Here is a 20,395-nt window from a genome sequence, read left to right on the forward strand (position 1 = left end):
TTTAAAGGGAGTCAAATAGTCACGTTGCTTTTTGGTGAAAAGGTGTGTACCACACTGAACATGGACAACAGAAAGCAAAGGAGAGAATTGTCCCAGGACATTAGAAACAAAATTATAGAAAAACATCGTAAAGGTAAAGGTTGTAAAACCATCTCTAAGTAGCTTGAAGTTCCACATATTATTCAGAAGTTTAAGACCTGCGGGACAGTAGCCAACCTCCCTGGACGTGGTGGGAAGAGGACAATTGATGACAAATTGAGGAGACGGATATTTGGAACTGTGTCCAAAGAGCCCAGAACAACCTCCAAAGACATTAAAGGTGAACTCCTAGATCAAGGTACATCAGTGTCAGATCGCACTGAATGTCAAACTCAATGTTTGACCCAGAGTGGACTTCATGGGAGACGACCAAGGAGGACACCACTGTTGAAAGGAAATCATAAAAAAACTAGACTGGAATTTGCAAAAATGGATGTTGACAAGCCACAAAGCTTCTGGGAAAATGTCCTTTGGACAGATGAGACAAAACTGGAACTTTTTGGTAAGGCATATCAGCTCTATGTTCTTAGACTCAAAAATGAAGCATACAACGAAAATAACACTGTCCCTAAACATGGAGGAGGCTAGGTTCTGTTTTGGGGCTACTTTGCTGCACCTGGCACAGGGTGTCTCGAAATTGTGCAAGGTAGGTAAAAAGAAATCTCTAGATTATCAAGGCATTTTGGATAGAAATGTGCTGCACCTGTGGACAGGTGCAGAAGGCACATTGACAAATACAGAAACCGTTTAATTGCAGTGATTTTCTCAAAAGGTTATGGGTACCATCATTTTTGTCCAGCCCTATTTCATTAGTTTGTTTTTTTCAATAATTCTGTTAATCAACAACTCAAAAGCAATGGCTGATTTTGATTATTTAATTTTCAATAAATTTTAGTTTATTGTTACTTTTGAACGTTTCAAGTCATTTCAACGAGGACTTTCTTTGTATATTTATATATCTATGTACATATATAGATATATAGCGATATATATCTCTATAGATATATATCGCTATATATCTATAGAGATATATATCTCTATAGATATATAGTTTTGACAGTTATTACAAATAAGCATTATTCTGTAATTGAAAGTGAAGCTAAAGGCATTTGATACAATTCTACTACAGTTCCCAAGATTCAACGCGGGAACCTGAGCACCACTCTTTAACCCTCCGGGTTCGGACATGAAGTGCAGCGACAGACCTGCAGCGTATGGGGACTAGAGCCCAGCAGCAGCCCTCCAAACGCGATCAAGTGTCAGTGAAGGCACAGATTTCCAGTGTTTTCAGGCGGACTGTCAGCATGGGGAATGGGATCAACAAGGTACGTCTCCGTCCCATCTGTGACCACCTCACGTTTGATGTCATATCGATCGGATCCAAAAATACAACTTTTTTTGGTCTCCCAATGAATCGCTTGTTGTTGTGCGGTTTTCTTACTCTACTTACTAGGTTTTATTTTTGTTGTTATTTTCTTCACCTTCAGTTCAGTTTCCCTCGTCAGAGTTTCGTTGAAGAACTTTCGTTTTTTGGATCCGTCATTTTGCTCTGATCTTTGGCTAAACCTGTGATTTCTTTGTTGCTCCTTGCAGGTCCTTCCAGACCTATATTTGGGGAATTTCAAAGGTGTGTCCAATTTTGAGTTTTTTATGCATTGAACTATCTCACTTCCTATGTAATTGTATTGTCGTCCTCCCAGATGCCAGAGACGGAGAAGCGCTTGCCAGAAACAATATCACACACATCCTGTCCATTCATGACAGTGCAGCTCCCATTCTACAGGTGAGATGGCCTCCTGCTTCCTGCCCCTATGGAGGGAATAAGGAACCGAATTTGTACCTGCTGAGATCAGTTTGGTTCATGAACCAGTCTAGCTGGTTGTTCAAGAACTAGTCACTTGTAACTCCAGAGTTTGGGATTTATCAGGGTATGAAGGAGAAAGTCGGTCCACAGCAGCTGGTATAGAGATGTAGCAGGAGTGGGTGTCAGAGTAGGCGGCTGTTCTGGCTTTGGTAAGCGGGTAACATGCAGACTCTTTGAATATTTTATTTTCTTAACTGCTGTTTTTCTCTTGAAAATTAAAAGCATAAAATGTGTAAAAGTAATGCCACAAGCTGTGTATAATCACAAGTCTGCAGGTATGTTTGAAACAACTGAAGGTCAAACTAAAAGGTAGAACAGACTTCTCACAGGTGTGCCTTGTCCACTAGGAGATGACCTACCTCTGCATTATAGCGTCTGACTTGGTCACACAAAACCTGTAAGTGCTGGAAACCTGTAAGTATGATGCTGCACTAAGACACGCCCATCGAAAGCTGAAAAAGAAAGCGAGAAAACATTGTCAATTTCAGGCCACACTGTGGTGGGCGTCCTGAGTTATTTATTTGATTTTCAAGCGGATGTGTAAATGATATGCGTCCACAGCCTCAACATTCAACTGTGAAATCTTTCTCTTTGCAAATGGCTGCTCTCTTACATGAAAATGTACAAAAAATGTCCCATTTTGTTGTTTAAAACCTCCATAAAGAGGAAGATGAAACTGCTAATGCAGTGTTTTATGACCAACAACACATTTTCTGCAGCCTTTTAGGACTTCTAACTCGTTTTTTTTTGTAAAGTTAATAACAATATCATACAGCATGTTGCACATGCAGACAAATGTTTAACTGGTTTTAATGAATAATTATGTCCATTTCTGTTATCATTTATTTGAAAACGTTAACTCGGTTGGTAAGTAGACTGAAAAAAAAATCAAACTGCAGGAGGGAGTTTAACCTCCACAGGACTGATGGGGAAAATGTTCACCTGTAAAGATAAAACATGTCAAAAGATACATTTTTTTCAGATAAAAGCAGAATAAAATACTTTGGCAAAATGATTTGTTTAAATCTTGAACCTGACATCTTTTATTAAAGGTTTAGGTGAAAGTATCATGATGTGGGTTGTCTGGAAAGGTGGTAAACAACCCCTGACCTTGTAGGTTGTGTCATAAGAATAAAAGTCATATTTTCAATTAAAATTCACAAAGCTTTTAATGTGAAGAGAAACGCCACAAACATCCAAGGTCTAGAACTGCAAATGGGGAGAAATATGATGGTTACAAGACATTTCACTAACATATTTTTAGGTCTTAAATAATTGTTCCTTTTTCTTTAGCCAAATAATGAGGCATGTTTTTATTACCTAATCATCAGCTGTGTCTAAAAACAGCTCTGATTGACTCCTTCCCCCTCAGATTCCAAACAGGAAGTAGCTACTGGTTCCAAGACGCCAACATTTCATAGACTTCTATAGAGAAATAAACAGCTGTTACTCAGTCATTCAGAACAACCATTCTTCCTCTGCTACCTCATTTTTTTAACATGTTCTTGATAATCCTATTTTTTATTAAATATTTTCTGTATTCACGAATAAACTGACCAATCTTATGTCTCAATAAAAGTAGATGGTCTCTTGTTGAACATTCAAAACATTTGATTGACAGATCTTTCAAGTGGTAGGGATGTGGATTTCACAATGGCCCACTCCTGACTGGTGGGAGTGGTTGCCATAGTAACGTCGACTCAGACCAAGTCCCAACCAATCATTCCTATCTAACGATATCAGGCTCCAATATGGCAGCATACAATTGCAAAAAAATGCTGCCTGAATTGACGGAGTCTGTCAGAATTCCCACCCTATTCCCTAACTACTAAAAAGCTATAAAGTGCGGCACTATGTAGTGCCCTGGATTTTAAAAGCAATTTGGACACCAATGCTCACTACTTTTTTTGTTTGTTTTTTATTAAACCGCGACTATGATGTCATTGATTTTAAAAATCTACTTAATATCTTTACCTTAATGATCATTTATAAATCCACTGTCGTGTGAAGATAAAATGATGATGGTTCATTAAAAAAATACATTTGTTTTGGTAAAAATTGTTCAGACGCAATACAGTCTGGTCTATATTTTCTAATGTAGTGAGCATCGTTGCACACTGGGTTTTTGCAGAGACTTCTGGGAAATTTGTAGGGCACTCAATTTCGGAGCTGTATGCAGTGAGTAGTGAAGGAATTCGGACACAACCTTAGACTATTTCAAAACTCCCTCCCCATTCCTTAACTACCATAAAACTATATAGGGCGGGACTATCGAATGCCCTGGATTGTAAAAGCATTTTGGACACTATGCTACCAATTTCCCGAAGCGAAAACCTCATAAAAATAAACATTTTACAAAAACTATTTATGAATCCACTGAAGATGAAAGCTTGGATGCTTTATCAAATTAAAATACTTTTTTTTTCCACTTGAAAAATCGTTTAAATGTAATGCATCGTAGTCTGTATTCGCCAATCTAGTGACCATCCATGCATGCTGGTTTTTCGTAGAGGCTTCTGGGAAATTAGGAGACACCGCGATTATAGTGCACTAGGTAGTGAATAGTGAAGGAATTTGGACATAATCTTAATTCTGTTGGAGGCAGGAGTGAGCCCTTCTCTACTGATGACAACATGCTCACTATAGCGCCAGTTCTCAGAAACATTCAATGAACCAAATATGAACGTGGACATTTGAATGTTTAGAGATCCTGTGTGAAATTAGGACATCAATTTAGCAAAATTTGGTATTGAAAAGATAAGGAAAAGTGTAGCTAAACTAACTCTGCATTCACATTACAGTTGTTGCAGTGCATGAGTTCAGTAACAGCATGGGGCTTTTTATTTTTATTTTTACAGATCTTATTCTCAAAACTGTCATCTCACTGGCTTTTTTCCCTCCACAGGACTCAGCACTTTAAGGAAAGTATAATGTTCATACACGAGTCTCGGCTAAAAGGAGAAGGCTGCCTCGTTCACTGGTGAGAGCAAGATGACCTTTGCCCCTGACAGGGAGAGCCTGTCAGGGGCATACTTTGGTTTAGTGAGAGACGTGTTTAGGTGGTTGAACTAGATCGATTTGCTTTGTGAAATTTCCTTAATGTACAGTTCAAATAAACTGATACATGTATGGGCTCAAGCGAAGCCTGTGCTACTGCTGCAAAGAAATTCAATAAAAATGGATGGCCTATTTTAGAACTTCCCAAAATGCAAAGCGCAGCAACAACGTTCTGCTCACCGGGTAAAGTTATATTTAGCTGGGCAGAATTTTCTCAGAAATACACTTAGCTATTTCTGATAGTTTTTTTTTTTTGCTCCATTTATCAAAATGTATATGAAGCTTTTAATCAATCTATATTTATTCAATTTGATACTAGAACCTCTGCAGTTTGATTGGCAGACAACACTTCCTGTATTTGTATATGTATGCAAATAAAACTTGTTTTTTGGCTTATGCTACAGTGACTTAACTACAGTTAAGCATCACATGAGGCGTAAACCGACTTAATAACAAACTTTGCATAATTTTCCACCTGCTGGATTGAACTCTCCTAACATGAGTTTTCTTTTTTAATGAAAAGTAATGACGTATTTTTTCTTTTACGACAGATTTGACATCTTTGTTAACCCAATGCAGATTCTGAATATGAAACATGAGCGTCTTAGACTAAAATTTAGGATTGAAATGAAGGAATTGTTCTACTTCACGTCCAGTGAGGTTTGTTTTAAACAATTATTGGACCGTTTTGGCAGAGATCTACAAATTCTAAGCTTGGACAAACAACTAATTACAGTTTTGTCCACCAAGACAGATTTTACATTTAGCAATTACATACATCACCTAGAAATCCTTTTCATAAAGCTCCAATGGTCATATATGTATTAATACATATTCATACATTGGAATGATTTAGGACCAGATTATTAAAGTTAATGATCTGATAATTAATATAAATAATGTAAGGCTAAGGAATTTGTGTTAACATTAGCTTGCATCTTTACATTTTCAATTGGAGTTCTTCTTTGTGTTTATTTGTATAGTTTGGCTGGAGTGTCCCGCAGTGTCACCTTGGTGGTGGCGTACATCATGACCGTGACAAGTCTGGGCTGGGAGGAGGCGCTGGCCGCCGTTCGGGTTGTTCGGCCGTGCGCCTGTCCCAACCTGAGCTTCCAGCGTCAGCTCCAAGAGTTTGAGGCCACCCAAGCTGAACAGGTCAGTGGAACAAATCAGGGAATTCATACTCGAGGGTTTTTTGTGTTGCATGGACCTGTACGGGTGCTGCGAGTTTTTGGGTTTTCGGAGCCCGGGTAGGGTCGTAGAGAGGAGCGGCTCCATCTTAAAGGGAGTGCAGGTGGGTCTTGCAGGATTTTGGAGGCGTTGAAAAAATAAAGAACCTTTATGACACGCCTCCGTCTCAACTGCTTCAACCTTCAGCTGCACTCACAACAGACTGCATCGACTCACATTCAAGCAGCCACCTTCAATGAAAAGTCGATGCATAGGCGGGGAGACCAGAATTTCAGGCTTCCCTGTCCGGAATGCTCGTGATCATGTGTCACTTCGCTTGTTTTAAAGTGCGGTCACGGGCTCTTCCTACAGATCGCGTTCATTGATCGCGCGCTGAAAGTTCAACCAGTTGAACTTCTTTGCACTGAACTGCGGCAACGTGGCGCCGTGACCAACAGGGGACTCAGTTTGATAGTGTAGCTTCCTTTTTAAAACATGGAAGTTGCAACCTTTGTAAACATGAACACAAAGGATAAATTAATAATTGGGTTTTGTACCTGGCCAGATTAAAACAGAAAGCCTAAAACAAGATTTGCAGGATTTGCACCGATTTGACTTTTCACATCAACTTTCATCCCACTGTAGGTAGAGGACAAGCGCTAGCAAACAGTAAAAAAAACGAAGTCCCCTTCCCTGCCGCTCCGCGCGCGTCCGGTGTGAACACCACCGGATGAATGGGCGTTCGCAAAACCCTGTATGGTGCGTTCTTGAAAGCACTACACGCGGACGGTGTGAATCCTGTGTGAATTCCTTTAGTGTTGTTTTAGTGTTACCTAAAACTGTCTGCATTCGTGCAGAAAAAAATGTGTATGAACATTTTTGCTGTATGGGCTCACTCAGCAGTCTACGTCCTTGATATTTGGTGCAGACCATCTGCCCCATACAGGTTTGGCCATTTTTGGCCCACAGACAGCCCGTATCTACCCATAAGGGAAGTTTGGACTAAGACTTTAAGTATTGATATGAATAAACAAAGCAAGGCTTTTTTTTTTCTCAAGTTCAGAGAATGGCTACAAAAGGAATACAAGGACAACCCGTTCAACGATGAAGCTGACATACGGAACTTGCAACCAGAAAGCTCCAAGTGAAAGATGAGGAAAAGGATGAAGAAGACATTCTTCTCTGAACTTTGTCTGAAGGTGTTTGATCTTCGACCTTTGCAGCACTGCCTAGACTGTGCAATGCATTTCCATTATGGTCTACAGTCAGACTGCAAACTCTGTATTTGATGCTCATGAATGTAAAAATATTCTAAAACGAATGTCTAAAAAAATATATAAACTACAAAAACTGTACTGTATGTGTTTTATAAATAAAAGCTGAACAAATGAGAATAGTTTATTTACCTAATTATTGAGACATGATTTTATTTTTTCGTTGATGTTGCAAACCCAGAAGCTACATTAGGTTGGTGGTCGGTGGGTGCTGACACTAAATGTGATCATGCATGTTCTGTGTGCTGTTCAGCGCAGTTTCCTGGGTCTCTTCCTGTTTGTCTGATGAGCAACGAAGGTCATGCATGGGAGCATCAAGCCAAAATGGTCTTACAAGACTTTTGGCTCCGTTGAATTTTAAACTCACAAATTAATAAAGCATTTAATAAAGTATGAGTAGTTAAAAGAATCATTTAACGTCAGAGAGAATATGCTTTGAACTGCATACAGGGCATGCACAGGAGGAACCACTGGAGGGCAGTGTTGCAAACTTTTTACATTTGGAATAATCTCATATTTTAAATTAAAGTTTGTATTTCTGACTTTTTTTTGTTTTAATTGGTAAATGTGACATTTCCTAATAATTACTTAGACATATTTAGGTATTTTCAGGTAGAGTTTCTATCAGTAGATGGTCGTTTGGATCAGATTTTCCTTTTTAGGTAATTTCTTTTGGGATATTTAGTGATGGGAAGTGTAAATTGTTCCATTCCGTTGTGATCTGCGTTCAGGGTGTCACTAGAGGGATTCCCCACGACACCGCTGCGTGGGTGAATTCAGGCTTTCAGAGAAGTGAACGCGCCAAATTGCAGCACATCTCTTCTTGAACTTCTCTGAGCCCCAGAAGCTCCTCCCTGAAAAATCAAGATGTGAGAAAGTTTAAGAGCAGGACCCCGAGATCCCCGCCTGCAGCTTACAGTGGGGCCCCTGCGGATCCAAAGGTAAGCTGTTTTAAAACCCATAAATGTCTCTCATCTTCAGATGATGCGTTCATTTGAAAAAAATCATCTTAACAAACATATATTTGATACCATTTAGAAAATATTTAAATTGATAAACATACAGGGTTTTACATTTTGCAAAAAAATGAAATGCTTGTTGTGCAATTATTCTTGTAAACGAGTCACATTTCTTTGACGTGATTCATTTTATTACTCACTTCCTTTATGTTTTTGTACAGGATTGTCGCCCAAAATGTTAGTCGTAACTTGTGTGAAGTAAAAGCGATAACGCAGTTGTAACACTAAGGCTTGTTGGCAAGCATGTGGAACTCAAGTAATGAGACTTCAGCAACTTTTCAAATGCTCTTTTAATAGGAATCACCAGTGTGTGTGTCTTTAAAATCAACTATCAGGAAGGGAACGGTTGAATTCTTTTCCTTCATTTTCTGTTGCAGAGATGAACCTGGATGAAGACAGCAGCGTGTCAGGTGGCTGCGGCAATGGAAAACTGAGGCAGTGGCTGATCGATCAGATAGACAGCAGGAGATATCCCGGCTTGGTTTGGGAAAACGAGGAGAAGACCATCTTTAGAATTCCGTGGAAACACGCAGGGAAACAGGACTACAACAGAGAAGAGGATGCTGCGCTGTTCAAGGTCTGATATTCTCTCTTCTCCCCCAAATGTGATGTTCATAACAGTTCAAGAGCAGAGTTTGATAACATTTGAGAAGTTTCTTGAAAAAAGGACAGTTTGGTTTCCTTTTTTGGTCTCTCGTGAAGAGGAAGTTTTAGAAAAAAAAGTCTTATTTAAATTGTTTTTTTTTTTTTCTATTAAGGCATGGGCAATGTTTAAGGGAAAATACAAGGAAGGTATTGACAAACCAGACCCCCCCACATGGAAAACCAGACTTCGCTGTGCTCTTAATAAAAGCAACGACTTTGATGAAATAGTGGAGAGAAGCCAACTGGACATCTCAGATCCATATAAAGTTTACAGAATCATTCCAGAGGGAGCAAAAAAGGGTGAGTATAGAAACCTTCCATGCCACAGGAAGTGTAGCATCAATTGAAGGACCACAGGATTAGAAGATAGAGCGCTTGAAATGAAATGCACTATGCATTGAATCAAAAGTCTGCAGTGCAAAGGCTACTACTTCTCTGCAACTGCTGAGCGCTGTTGCGTTTTCACACACTTTGTGTGCCACATACATTTGCTCTGCTGCTGTTGAGTCGGATCAGGCAGGAAGCACAAAGGAAGCCAAAGCATGAACCAAAAAGCCCTAGTGCTTTTTTTAGAGGGCTTCGGTTACTAAGCGTGAGCTGCTTAAAAGACAGCCAGACAACCTCAGGCCTTGCATAACAAAGTCTCTGCCATGTTACAGCAGAGCAGTTTTTGTTATCAGGGCTAACACTTGATTCTCATAAACAAGATCTACGTGCACTAAGTCTTTTTTTTTTCTTTTTGTACTTGCCTTGCAAATCACCCTCAGATGAAAATAGCACAGCTTAGCAAGTGCATGAAATGCATTCACAGTTCAGGCTTACTAAATTTATCCAAGTTCATCATGTTAGCAGCAGCTCAATTATGCACCACATAATTTGTCCTTACCCTGCAAAGGAATGTTATTTTGCAAAATTAGATTTTTTTTTCTAACAATATATATATTTGCAGTGTGAAGACTTTTTTTTCTGTTTTCAAACATTTACAGAAATGAAAATGAGCTGTATAGAGGAGATGCCACAGCACGCCAATGCCATTGGCTTTATTTCGCCTTACACATCACTGCGCAACCAGGTCAGCAATTTTTAAACCAAAAAATATACATATGCTGTTCATGATCTCACTTGCACAAGTTACCACAAGATCCTAGTGGTTTCTTCTCTGAGTGAGCCTCCCTGCTGCCCCCAGGTGCCTTTTGTAGTTTCTCAAGAGAGAAGGGATTGGAGGGATTACCACCCTTCTCCAGAGCAGCAAGCTCTGTCCAGTCCACATTTACATGGGCCACACGCAGAACTGCAGTACGGCCAGTGTCCCTACCCACCATCAATCAGCCGAGCTTGGCCCGGGTCACACACAGAAAATGGTAAGATGGTCATTTTCATGCCATATATAAAAAAAAAAAAAAATCACCCCTTAAAGACCCACTCCAATAAAAATGGTGCTTATTTTTACGTGATCTAGTGAAAATCGAGTTTATTTTTTACATGATCTTGTGGCATGTTTCTGATGATGGAGGTCATATATGAATAAAATTAAGCCTAAAGTTAGATTTCTGAATATGGCTTTATTCAAAGATTTTGTTAATTCAAATCGAAGTGGAAAGAAAATACAATTTGTAAAAGAGTTTATTTGTGTAGTAAAGGGGCCAAGAGCTCCCTGCTCCGCCATCCAATGGAGAGGGGAAGGGGGGATGGACATGCTCCATGCCAACAGCCCCACCCATAATTCAAAGAAATTTTAAGTGAACTCCTGCCGCTCTGCAGAAACTATGTCCTAGAAAACAACATGTTTTGTTAATTGACTAAAAATGGCATAATCATTATTAAAACACTACTAAGAATACTTTTAAAATCGCTCAAAACATGATCGGGTGGGACTTAAACAGTTTACTCAAAATCTGCAGGTTAAAGTTAGTAAATAAACAAAGATGTCATTCATGTCTTCCATGGATTCAGTTTTATTTTTTTTAATTTATCCAAGAAAGAAAGTCCTTCTTCTTTAATCCCTCTCATCTTTACATTTATTAGTTTTTTTTAAATGTATTTCTTTCTTTTTATGCAGGTTTTCAGCTCTCATTCCATACCTACCTTTCAGAGTCTCAACCACCTTTGTATGCAGTGGACCACAACAATGTTATAACAGGTAAACAGTATTTACTGCAACTACGTTTGTTGACGTCTAAACTTTCTATTTTTCAGCTAAGACAAACCTTCTAAAAATGTGTCTTTCTTTCAGATTTCAGCCTGCATGTGGCCTTATACTACAGAGAGTCACTGGTAAAGGAAGTGACTGTCACTAACCCAGAAGGTTGTAGGATCACCTCCTCCTCCACATGCTCTCCATCTTCTCCGTCCTCATGCCCAGAGGACAAGTTTCACAGCGGAGCAGAAGTGGTTTTTTTTCCATTTCCATATCCCGAGTCCCAGAGACAGGGTGCAGAAATGCTTCCTAACATACTGGAGAAGGGGGTGCTTCTGTGGATGACAGCCGATGGGATGTACGCCAAGCGCCTCTGTCAGGGACGAGTTTACTGGGAGGGACCTCTGGCCCAATTTATGGATAAACCCAACAAGCTGGAGAAGGAGCAGCCGTGCAAATTGTTCGACACCCATCAGTTCCTTATTGGTAAGCACTAATGTGCAGCCACTTTTTATTTTTACTTATTTCTTTAGATCTATGTGAAACATTTTGGTTTTTATACAAAAAAATATATAGAAAAAATAATCTGCTGTATGTAAACCTTATGTTTGTAACTATTTAGTAAAGTAGGTGGAAAGAAGAAATGACCCATAAATGACCCAAATATCTATTGGGTCATTTATGTCAGTGTATACCTCTGAAAATGTGATGGAAATGCAAACTTTAGTATTTCTTCAGTTCAACATCATTAAACATGAAGGAAAACTACTGACGTATTTCTCTTAACATCGGCATATATAAGGTTAGGCTTCCTTAACATGTTTATCAATCTGGTGAATTTGCAAAACTCTATATTGAAACAAATTCAGTGTTGCTAGTTTTAATTAGTTTTAATTTTTTGATGTATATGTTTTTTTTAAAACTTAGCCTCTTTTTTTTCCAAAAAAGCAACGTTATCTAATTACAGTTTAACAATTTTTTGGTGGTTATTGATCATACTTGTGGATAACAGATATGATGATGCTTTAGAAAAGGCTGGTGGTGCTTCAGCTGGTAAGTCCCTCTGTCAGTGTTGAAGTAGCACAAACAAGTCGCTCGTTCTTTCTCAGCAGGGGGCCAAAGTATGTGTAGTCCCCACCCACCTCCTGTGGTCCACCACAATGCGTGACACGATAGTGTTTTTTTGTGCCATTTCATGTTAAATTTCCATCATCCACATCAGTAGTTTCCAGAAAAAGTCATCGAGATCGGGGAAAAGGTCATGAAGGCAGCATGGTGCATTGAATGCTCTCTCTTAGGCATGTTTATTGTGACATGCATGACTCATAAAAGTTGAAGTGAATGCACCCTCCGATGTATTTCACTCTTCTACTTACAGACCTGCAAGATTTTGCCCACAATGGTCGGCATCTGCCCCGACACCAGGTGGTGCTGTGCTTTGGAGATGAGTATCCAGACCCACAACGTTCACGAAAGATGATCACTGCACAAGTATGTAACAATTATGATCTTGAAACGATTTATTTCAATTAAAATCTTTCATAAAAATATGGATTCATTCACTCATCTTCTAAATTCATCTTCTATTCATTCATCTTTGTACCTTTTGGTTGCCAGAGCCTATCCCGGCCACTCGTGGGCAAAAGGCCAGTCTGTCGCAGGGCCACAAACCACACACCCATGCACACTCACATCACACCTAGGGACAATTTAGAGTAACCAATTAACATATGAAGCATGTTTTTGGACGGTGGGAGGAAGACGTAGTCCCCGGAGAAAAACCACGCATGCATGGGGAGAACATGCAAACTCCACACAGAAAGGTCCCCCAATGGTGCTCTGCTTCAGGTCCTTGAACCAGGGGTCTTCTTGCTGTGAGGCAAGAGCACCAACCACTGCCCCACATAGATCATTTATTATTTTTGCAATACAAAATATAATAAGAATAATAATAGTAAATTTAAAAGGAAACAGTGTAATTGAAAAATTTAATAAAAGCTAGATTTAGCCAAAAGCCAGTTTTGATGTACCCTGGCCAGGATCTAAGAAAAGCACACATACATTTACAATAAAACACATAAACAAATACTTACTATACAAATAGATAAAATAAGACGTCACAACATTTAATGACAGCATCATAACAGGCTTATCTTTTAGTGTTGGTGTTGACAAGCCACAATTTCAGTTGTTTTTGTACAGGCTTCTTATGTAGCTTGCAATGTATCCTCCTCAAGTACTCAGTTGTCTATCTTATCTTGCGCTCCTTGCAGACATTTGAAGTAGAAGGGATAAAGATGCAAAAAATAAATCCATAATAACTTTATTACTGGATTGATTTCAAGCAACTTAATAAATTGACAGCGGTGATAAATAAATAAAAAAAGGAAGTTAGTTAAAAGCATATTTATCAGATTGCACTTTAAAGGTACACGATTCTTTCTGGGCTCATTTTTCCCTTTCTTTAAAAAAAACCTAAAGACCATCAAATAATTATCACAACACTTCTTATAACAAAATCTGATTATAAAGTGTCCACATTTGTTGGCAGAATCCTTTAAGTCTCACTAGAAAAGGTGAAAAAGTAACATGTGCGTCTGTCCTTAATGAATTTATGTCTGAACCAAGAAAATACGAAAATGCCATCATTCAGATGCTGACGTGTTTAATAGCACCATATGCTTTCCACAATGAGAAGCAGGGTCCATGATAACCTTCAAATGTGCATTTTTTAACCTTATCCGTGTATTTTGCCATGTGAAATGGCATTTTCTAATCCCAGCACAACAAACTACACAAAAAGGTTTTACACAAACTGTGATATTGAGCATGTAAAGAAAAAATGCTTTACTCTACTAGCCAAAGAACCAGCACATTTGCCCATTTATATCTGTATTTATGACCTATTTGTAACTTTTTGAAATTAATACTATTAGTCAATGAATTCATACTAATGTTCAAAGCTAAATACTTTTATGTGGTCTCTTGGATCAGTAAGAGCTTTTAATACACAGTGGTTGGTGCCATTTTCTTTTCTTTTATTCATTCTATTACAGTCTTATTTGTCTTTTGGGGCTGCACGGTGGAGGAGTGGTTAGCACTCCTGCCTCATAGCAAGACCCCGGTTCGATCCCGGCTTAGGGACCTGAAACAGTACACCAATTGGGGACCTTTCTGTGGACCTTTCTGTGTGGAGTTTGCATGTTCTCCCTGTGCATGTGTGCGTTTTCTCCGGGGACTCTGGCTTCCTCCCACCGTCTAAAAGCATGTTTTATAGGTTAAATGGTTACTCTAAATTGTCCCTAGGGTGTGTGATTTGTGGCTCTGCGACAGACTGACGACCTGTCCCCGAAAGGGACAAAACGGGTTTAGAAGATGAATGAATTAATTTGTCTTTTATGTATTTTATTTATTTTTGTAATTCTATGTTGTTTAAATTTATGTTCTTAAACTGCCTATTTTTTTTCCTTTTTTTTTGTATGCTGAAGGAGTTGTAAAGTGTTATATGAATAAAGCTTCCTTTAATTATTCAGTTATAAGAGTGGTGCATCTTGCTCCAAACTATCGACTGTTGTTTCTCACGTGGACTTTGTCTGCTTGTAGGTGGAGCCAATGTTTGCCAGGAAACTGGTCTACTATTACCAACAGAACGCAGGTCACTACCCTCGAACCTACGACCACATCCCGGAACAGAACACCCCTTCAGCCATTGGCTATCCTTCCCAGCGTCCCCTACAACACATCCAGGAGTGACATGCTTGCACGCACGCACACCCACAGACACACATAAAGCTGCAGCTTTTTCTCTCTCATTGTGGCTGCAGTTTGTGTACAGTAAGCGACACCGTTGCGGGGTAAAGATGGGGAAGACCCTGTTGTTCCTTCTTGCACAACTATTCATTGTTGTGTCTGTGAAGGGAGAAATGCATTTTTTTTTTTTTTACTTTCAACAAATATTACTGTGACAATGTGAAGGATGCGGTTTGAGGGTGGTGGGGAATGGGGGGTGGGGGGGGACGAGGGGAGTGCGGGGAAAACTGAAGCAGGAAGTACTAGCACAGGTGCACAGGAAGAATGGCCCCCCAACACAAACACTGATACGTCTAAGAGATAAACCAGGCTAAATAAATACTCACTCACTGCTTTTTGTCACTGAAGAAAATTCCAATTTTTCTTTTAAAAAAAAAAGCTTATTTATAAATAAATGCTTTCATAAACAATAAAATTGTTTTCTTGGATTCCCACTATATATTATTTTGTATATTTTGATTGAATTATTAGTAGTTGAGGCATTTTATCTTTCAGTGTATGCTGATGTTTTTTTTTTTTTCTAAACTTAGTTACTATTTTCTAAAGTTTCTACAGATATAATCTCACGTTGGACTGGCCCAATTTCCTACCGAGTCTCTATTCTTAAAAAAAAAAAAATTGGAACACATTTCAGAACCATTTTAATTTTATTCTTTTTTATTTCGTTTTTTTTTTTTAATGAGGAGTAGGGGGAAAAAAAGTGGACGACTTGAAGAGTGGTTAATATTTCATTCATGAAGTCACCTGTGATTGGAGACAGAAATAAAATGTGATGTTCCTCTAAGTTCATGAGGTTTTAGTGGGATATTTGTTTGACAGCACTGCAGTGTGATTCCAAGTAAAAATTGATGCTCATTCCACATTTTGCTGCAGTTTTGATATCACCGGCAGTCCAATGAGACACAACTGCAATCCTCGCATTTGTTCGTTCAAGACATTTTAAAATCTGCCTTAATGCAAAACGCCAGGGTAATTTAAAATTGACCATAGTTTAGCTTTTAGATGAGTGGTCACTTATCCAGGCATTTAGTCTGGGAAATCTTTAGGTCAAAGATTTAGTCAGGTGTAAACTCAGCTCGGTTGTGCCACATTGACTGGAAAATGATACTAATCTCATAACTTATCTGTTCCTCTTGACATGAAACTTGTGGCCTCACGAGTGGGAAGGAAAACTACCTTTATGGTTAGGATGCAGGTTCAGACAGAGAGGAGCTCTCTGGTTCCCATGCATGGAGTGTCCATATAGTCGTACTTCGCCTAAATGTTCTTACGCAGTATGACTCAAAAAGGTTAGGAGGAAATAATAGTCACAAATAAAACTTTGTCCTTAATTTCTGCCCATTTAACGGCTACCTTTATTGTTCATAAAACGGTCAACAAACAGAGAATATGGTGTCAGGGACATGCAGAACAAATTTGAGAGACAAACTATTTATTTCCAATATGGACTGGACTGATGCCTGCAGTTTCTAATAAAAAGTTGGTGTCCATGTAAGGTAAACGTAATAATTTAGCTGCTGAACAATTTCAGGCTTTGGTCTCTGTTTTGTTATTCTTCATGAAACAGATGAAACCTCACAGTTTGTTTAAAAGTTAACCTAAGGGGAACATATTTTTCAATTTGAATATGCATTTTGACTATTGGCAGCACTAAACACTTTTTTTTTATTTGGTGAAAATACAAGTTGTTTGGTTCTGAACTAAAAGATTTTTTAAATCAAACTACACTTTTTACGTTTAGAGATAGATTTTAAACATTTTTAGAATGCTTTTTTTATTGAGCAGTGACACCAAAACTCTTCTTTAAATTGTGGAGTCTACAAATATTAGATATGTGCTTCATTTTAGTAGCATTTACTTTTACTATGTTTATTTTAGGCAGAGTACACACTTCCAGTGGTTTTGTGTGCATTTGTACATTTTTAGTGGTCAGACTGATGGACTCAACAGTACACCTGGTCTGTTTCTTTCCTCCTTGTGCCAAATTTTGCTCAAGGTTCTGGATATGCTCAAAGGTTGAGCGATAAAAGTTTCCTGGGCTTCGGTGACCCTCATGCAGCTCTGCCTGGAACCTTAAAGGTCAACTGCACCTTACTTTAGTTTCAAGCCTAAAAAAGTGTTTTCAAATTGGATTGATTTTTTTTTTTCTTTGACTAAAAATTGTGATTGTTGGGAAAAACTAAGGCAAAAGAATCTATGGTTTTTTTTCTCAAAACTAAAATGTTTACATCATCAGTTAATTGGCTGGTTGGATCATTTTTCAAACATTTTTCTTGTGTGTGGATTTGTAAAACATTCAAACATATCTCTCAACATTTATTTGAATGTGTTTCTGGCACAACATTTAATATTTACTTACGCTTAATGTCCAATCATACACGACAAGAACCGGGTCACTGACTGATTCCCTCAATTTAATTCCAAAATAGTTGTACTAATAGTAAATTATTGTTTATTAAATTACATAACTATTTGAAAATGTATGTTTTTGTTAGGTTATAGAAATGTTTCTGATTTTGTGGCGGTATAATTATTGTGAAGGATGGAGGTTTTGTTGTTTTTTTCTGTGGTCCATAGTTTCGATCTCTGCATTAACTTCCTTCACACTTAAACCACATCACTTTCGTAGAGTCTGTCCAAAATCACAGACGGGAATCATTCTTCTTCTTTTATTTCCAGGAGCCATAAATCATTTTTTTTTCATTATAATTGGTCAGATGGCCCTATTTTTTCTTGTCATTAGTTTGCAAGAAACACTTTGGGAAAAAAACATCATGAACTGGATGTACAGTATACTGTTGTGGTAAACGCTTTATGTCATAAAGCAGCGAATGAGATGTATGGGCATGTGGGTGGCTGGTTGTCATATTACTGTTATCAGGATTGGACATTTTCGGACAGATTATGAAACGTGACTCCCCCACCTACAATCGAACTTTCTCAAAAAACATTTTCACCGAGTTGTTTTGGCGTATCAGTGCAAAAAAGACATCCTCCTTTGTTGTTCCTCTTTTGCAGTTCACGCAAACCAACAATGGCGGCTCTGACCAGAGCTTCAACGTCTGCTCACACACATTGTTGAGTTAGCAGTGAAATGAACGTGCTTTTCTTTTAAATTTTTACACCGGAACTGGCAGTATTTTCCAACATGTGTCATTGAAAGATCCTAAAATTAACAAATAAATAAAACGTTAGTTTTTTCTCGCACACAGGTCTTTATGTCCAAAGGGAGAAAAATGGTGTTGAACCACTGTCTGTAGTCTGTATCTTTCACACTGACAAAACATTTTTTAATGAGGATTAGAATCCTTTTATAGAATACCGGTACTTATTTTTAATAAAATTAAAGCATCTCAGGACTGAACGAAATGACATCAGTGTGCAAAACAAAGGTAATTACCACGCAATATAAATAAGAACAAATATTTTTTAAAACTATGAAGAAATTCTGCCTTGAACATTCAGTGTAAAATGTTTTTATATGACGTCACCATTTACAATCAACTGCAAAAATTTGCAAAATTGTAAATTATTCCAACAATTGTGCTGTTGTGGATGTTTTTGAGTATTAAAATGAATGTGAGATTTATTTGAAAATAAACATATCAATATGTTCTTTGTGGTTGCTTCATATCTGGGCTCACCACATTAGCAAATAAATGGAGAAAAAAATGAGTCACAATTGGTGAGAAAAAAAAAAACGAGGGAAAAAAGAAAAGAAAAACATTCACACGTTGGCCGTGGTGTTTCCCCCTCTGCAGGAAGCCGCATAATTTGTAGTCAGGCTTCAGTTTTTTCCGCCTTTTCGGGCCGTTGCTCTGAGTGACACGGTCTGCGCTCAAACACGAAGCTCTGAAGCAGAAAGTTTAGTCATTAGATGTTCCCATCTGCAATGACAAGAAAACGTAACCAAAAACCTGTTTACTTTCTCCAAAAAGAAAGTTTGTAGTTTGTTGCTTTAATTGTTATGAGTTTGACTTGATTTAAAATGTAAAAAATGAGGAACATAAAGTAAAAAAAAAGGATCATTTGTGTCCAACAGTGTTTTGGAACAGTTTTTTTAAGGAAGAACCCCTCAAAAATTGATTTGTATCTGCAAAACCCAAACCACAATGAAGACATGTGATGCTTAAAAAACTTTGAAAAAGAATGGGCCAGCATCCTCCAAATTGTGGCACTGGTGATTTCTTATTATTAATTGTTAATTAAATCGCAAACTGGCCCTTAAAGCTTTTTAATCATTAAGTGCTTTTGCAAACTTAAAGATAACACATATACCAATTTCCTATTTATAAATTTGCACTAACATTGCTTTTTGCCCTTAACATAAACCCTAAAAGTCTGTGTTAGAGGCAATTTCTGCCTTTGATGAATTTAAAAAGTTTTTTTCTAGTTTCTGCTTTTCCATATTTGAGAGGCCTGCAGTAGTCTTTACAGGTAACATGTTTACCTGTGCTGAATGCTGTTGGGAAGAAAGTAAAGAAAGGTTTGTTTTAAATAAATGTGTTAAAAGGCTCTGCTGACATCTGCTGGTCACACAAAAAGGACATTAAAGCCTAAGAAACCATAAAAAAAATCGATTAGCCTGAAATGACAAAAAAAAAATTAGCTTATTCCTGAGGTCAAGGGTTCATCCATGTAACTGACCTTTAAACTACCCTGCTGTAATAAGTATTTCCATTAAACTGTTCCAAATATATAGATGCACTGTTGATAGATGATCTGTGACGCAAAAGCTCAGGAAAATAAATGTTATATAATCTAACTAAACTTTGTTTTTTTAATCATTCTTTTAATGTAATCAAAAGAAAGACTGAGAATGACTTCGTTTACTGGGAAATAAAATTTTTATCTGCACAATTAATCAGATTGAATTGTTTTCAAATGTCTGTTTATATGAGTGTCTTCATACAACAATGCCTTCGACATGAAGCATTATGATGGCAGGAAAGCGGAAACAGTTGTCGGATGAGAAGCAGCAGTGGAAAACTGCCATAAGATGACTTGGGACATGAGTGTAAACAGATAAGAGCTGATAAGCGGCACTGCGTTGTGAATTATCTGGCACTTGTGCAAGACACGATTGTTTATTTAGATTGCGAGCTTTGGAGGTTAAATACATCAAACTAATGCATTATTAGGCATTTCGATGCTGATTTTGGTCCAGCAGAGAAAAAGGAAAAATGTTTTCCATTCTGATGTGGTGAGGTAAATAGCCAGCAGAGTTCGCTGTGTCCTCACTTGGTTTGCTGCAGGTAGAAAGGAGAAAACTGTAATGGACTGTGATATTAATGCATTGGTAAATAAAATTATTGAAAAAAAGGTTCACAGTGTTTGCAAACCGTGAAACTTAAATTGATTTTAGCTGATTATTTCTGTC

General features: G+C 38.0%; 2 protein-coding genes across 2 annotated transcripts; both read left to right on the forward strand.

Moving 5' to 3' along the window:
• Positions 1-422: 422 nt before the first annotated feature.
• dusp22b (dual specificity phosphatase 22b) lies at positions 423-7,524 on the forward strand. The gene is made up of 8 exons (XM_004079274.5): positions 423-541; positions 1,169-1,364; positions 1,633-1,666; positions 1,740-1,822; positions 2,251-2,300; positions 4,809-4,883; positions 5,944-6,115; positions 7,189-7,524. The coding sequence occupies exons 2-8, from the start codon at positions 1,254-1,256 to the stop codon at positions 7,276-7,278; spliced, it is 615 nt and encodes a 204-aa protein (XP_004079322.1). The 5' UTR covers positions 423-541; positions 1,169-1,253; the 3' UTR covers positions 7,279-7,524.
• A 666-nt stretch (positions 7,525-8,190) lies between these two features.
• Positions 8,191-18,629, forward strand: irf4a (interferon regulatory factor 4a). The gene is made up of 9 exons (XM_023965194.2): positions 8,191-8,345; positions 8,801-9,000; positions 9,182-9,368; positions 10,055-10,140; positions 10,255-10,429; positions 11,128-11,208; positions 11,302-11,691; positions 12,584-12,696; positions 14,809-18,629. Exons 2-9 carry the CDS (start codon positions 8,803-8,805, stop codon positions 14,956-14,958), a joined length of 1,380 nt encoding a protein of 459 aa, XP_023820962.1. The 5' UTR covers positions 8,191-8,345; positions 8,801-8,802; the 3' UTR covers positions 14,959-18,629.
• Positions 18,630-20,395: the final 1,766 nt, after the last annotated feature.

Source organism: Oryzias latipes, chromosome 17 (assembly GCF_053564925.1).
Source record: "Oryzias latipes strain Hd-rR chromosome 17, Olatipes_Hd-rR_3.1".
In the NCBI taxonomy this organism is placed as follows: Eukaryota; Metazoa; Chordata; class Actinopteri; order Beloniformes; family Adrianichthyidae; genus Oryzias; species Oryzias latipes.